This window comes from Chaetodon auriga, chromosome 14 (genome assembly GCF_051107435.1).
Source record: "Chaetodon auriga isolate fChaAug3 chromosome 14, fChaAug3.hap1, whole genome shotgun sequence".
NCBI lineage: Eukaryota > Metazoa > Chordata > Actinopteri > Chaetodontiformes > Chaetodontidae > Chaetodon > Chaetodon auriga.
This window is the reverse complement of record NC_135087.1, coordinates 15,505,573-15,507,500: the sequence shown is the minus strand read 5'-3', so window position 1 is coordinate 15,507,500 and position 1,928 is coordinate 15,505,573. Positions and strand designations below refer to the sequence as shown.

At 41.4% G+C, this 1,928-nt stretch overlaps 1 protein-coding gene across 1 annotated transcript in view; it reads left to right on the top strand.

Annotated features, from left to right (window-relative positions):
* Positions 1-1,141, top strand: part of plcb2 (phospholipase C, beta 2) — a 17,753-nt gene extending 16,612 nt beyond the window's left edge. The window contains exon 32 of the mRNA XM_076747907.1: positions 310-1,141. Coding sequence (XP_076604022.1) covers positions 310-480 — 171 coding nt within the window. The 3' untranslated portion in view covers positions 481-1,141. The remainder of the gene's footprint in view (positions 1-309) is intronic.
* Positions 1,142-1,928: the final 787 nt, after the last annotated feature.

Here is a 1,928-nt window from a genome sequence, read left to right as displayed (position 1 = left end):
TTTGAGGCATGTATTTAACATCAATGATTGAGTATTGAGCCATTTTCCTTAATCTAGGCACATTATTAAATATCTTTGAAATAGCTCTCCATCCTTCTCATTTAAAATCAATCCGTGCCACTGGGTTCAAGCCAGTTCCCTGGCTGGTGCTTAGCAATGACCTTTAGTTTCACTGGTGCCAATACACAAATCCATTCTCTAAATATTATGATAAGCACCTGGCAGAGGAAAAAAAAACTACAGAAATGTCAATGTGTCTTTTTGACAAGCCTATAACCTCCAACTCACCTTTGGCCCCTGTGCCTGCAGCTCAATCAGGAGGCCCTGAAGGAGCACGAGCAGAAACTGAGGTCCCTGCCAGCAGAGGTGAGAGAGGCTGTCAATGTCTGCGTGGGGGCCCACTTTCCCGAACTGGTCGATCAGGCTGGAAACAAGAAAGTGGAGGGAGTGGGCTTCTATGGAGATGTCTTCCTGGGTTAGATGTGCCTTTTGATCCCGGGCACTTCAGTGTGACCCTGTCTGAAATTTATAGAAACTTTTTCCCACTCTTGAATGTTCTTTCAACCTGTTACATAACCTACAGTCTGAGCGTAGCTGTGGAATTGTAGAAGATTTTTCAGTTAGTGAAGCTCTGTGTGAAATGTCATTTCAGAGGTGCTATTCATAGAGAGTTCTTTTGAGAGTTTTAAGTCATAATAATGTTTTTGTGGAAGTCCTGTAGACCAAAAGTTAGTTGATTTGGCCATGATTTTCATTGTCTATTTGACTCTTTGTCTTCTTGTCGACCATTGAAATAATACAGCAACAGATATCTTCCAGATGAAAGCCCCTCACTAAAGCCATAGTTTGGTACTCTCAGTCCCCTTCCTGTCCTCTGGATGTGCTCAAAAATGCGAAGAAAATTACCAAGAAAATTATCAAGAAAAATGCAGCAGCAAAAACAGGGTATCAGAGTCTGCAGGCTGAATAGAGACAATGCCTCCATCTGTCACATATGGTGTGTGATACTCCGGGAAGGTGCAGAAAAGCATTTGCTCTGTGATTTAGGTGGGGTGTAAAGAAGGTTTTGCAGAGAAAAGGTACATTTCCTCTATAACTGGGACAGATGTCTTATAGAACCCTGATGATGGAAATACACCAATACTCCCTTTGCAGCCATGTTCTCTTGTGATTGATAGTTCTAAATAAACTGTTATTTGCACTGGACTGTGTGTTTTTTTTCCTTTATTCTTCCAGGAAATCTTTATTAAAAATGTTTAAATTACAGTCTTTAGTGTCATTGTTTGGGTTTTGCTTTAGTTATTTCCTGTGTCAGTTCCTGCCTTTTTCTTTTTCCACCCTTGTGATTGCAGGTTAGTTTCACCTGTCCCCCGTTAGGCTTCCCTCTCTTGTGTATTCACTCACTGTGTTTTCCCTCTTTCACTGGTCAGGTTGTCTGTGATTGCCTGTGCCATACTGGTTTGTTATTAGTTTGGTAATTTGCATTTCTTCTTTGTTTTTTGGGGGGATTTTGCCCCTGCCTATTCCTGCAGTTTTTACCTGCCTGATTTGTTTGTCTGGATTCAGCTTTGGTTTTTAAAGCCCACCACTTGTTCTTCAATCCGCCTGCCTTTGTGTTCAGCCTTCAGTCAGGTTGTTATCAAAGGGGTGTGATGCTTGCATGAAACATAGAGAAACATGGTTTTTCATTGCACAAATCCGCCATTCTGTACACTGCTTGGATTCAATTTCAGCATACCATCCTTATTCATTATCACATTATTTGTTTTACTGGCTATTATCAAGTGACTCCTGTTGAAGACACACCTGCTTGCACGGCAGAGAATTATAAGCACATTTTCTGACAGAGCACTCTAGCTGGCATGCAGGTGTCTGAAACCAGGATATGATATTGAAATGCTCAAAGCGTAATGGGTATGCACCAAGAA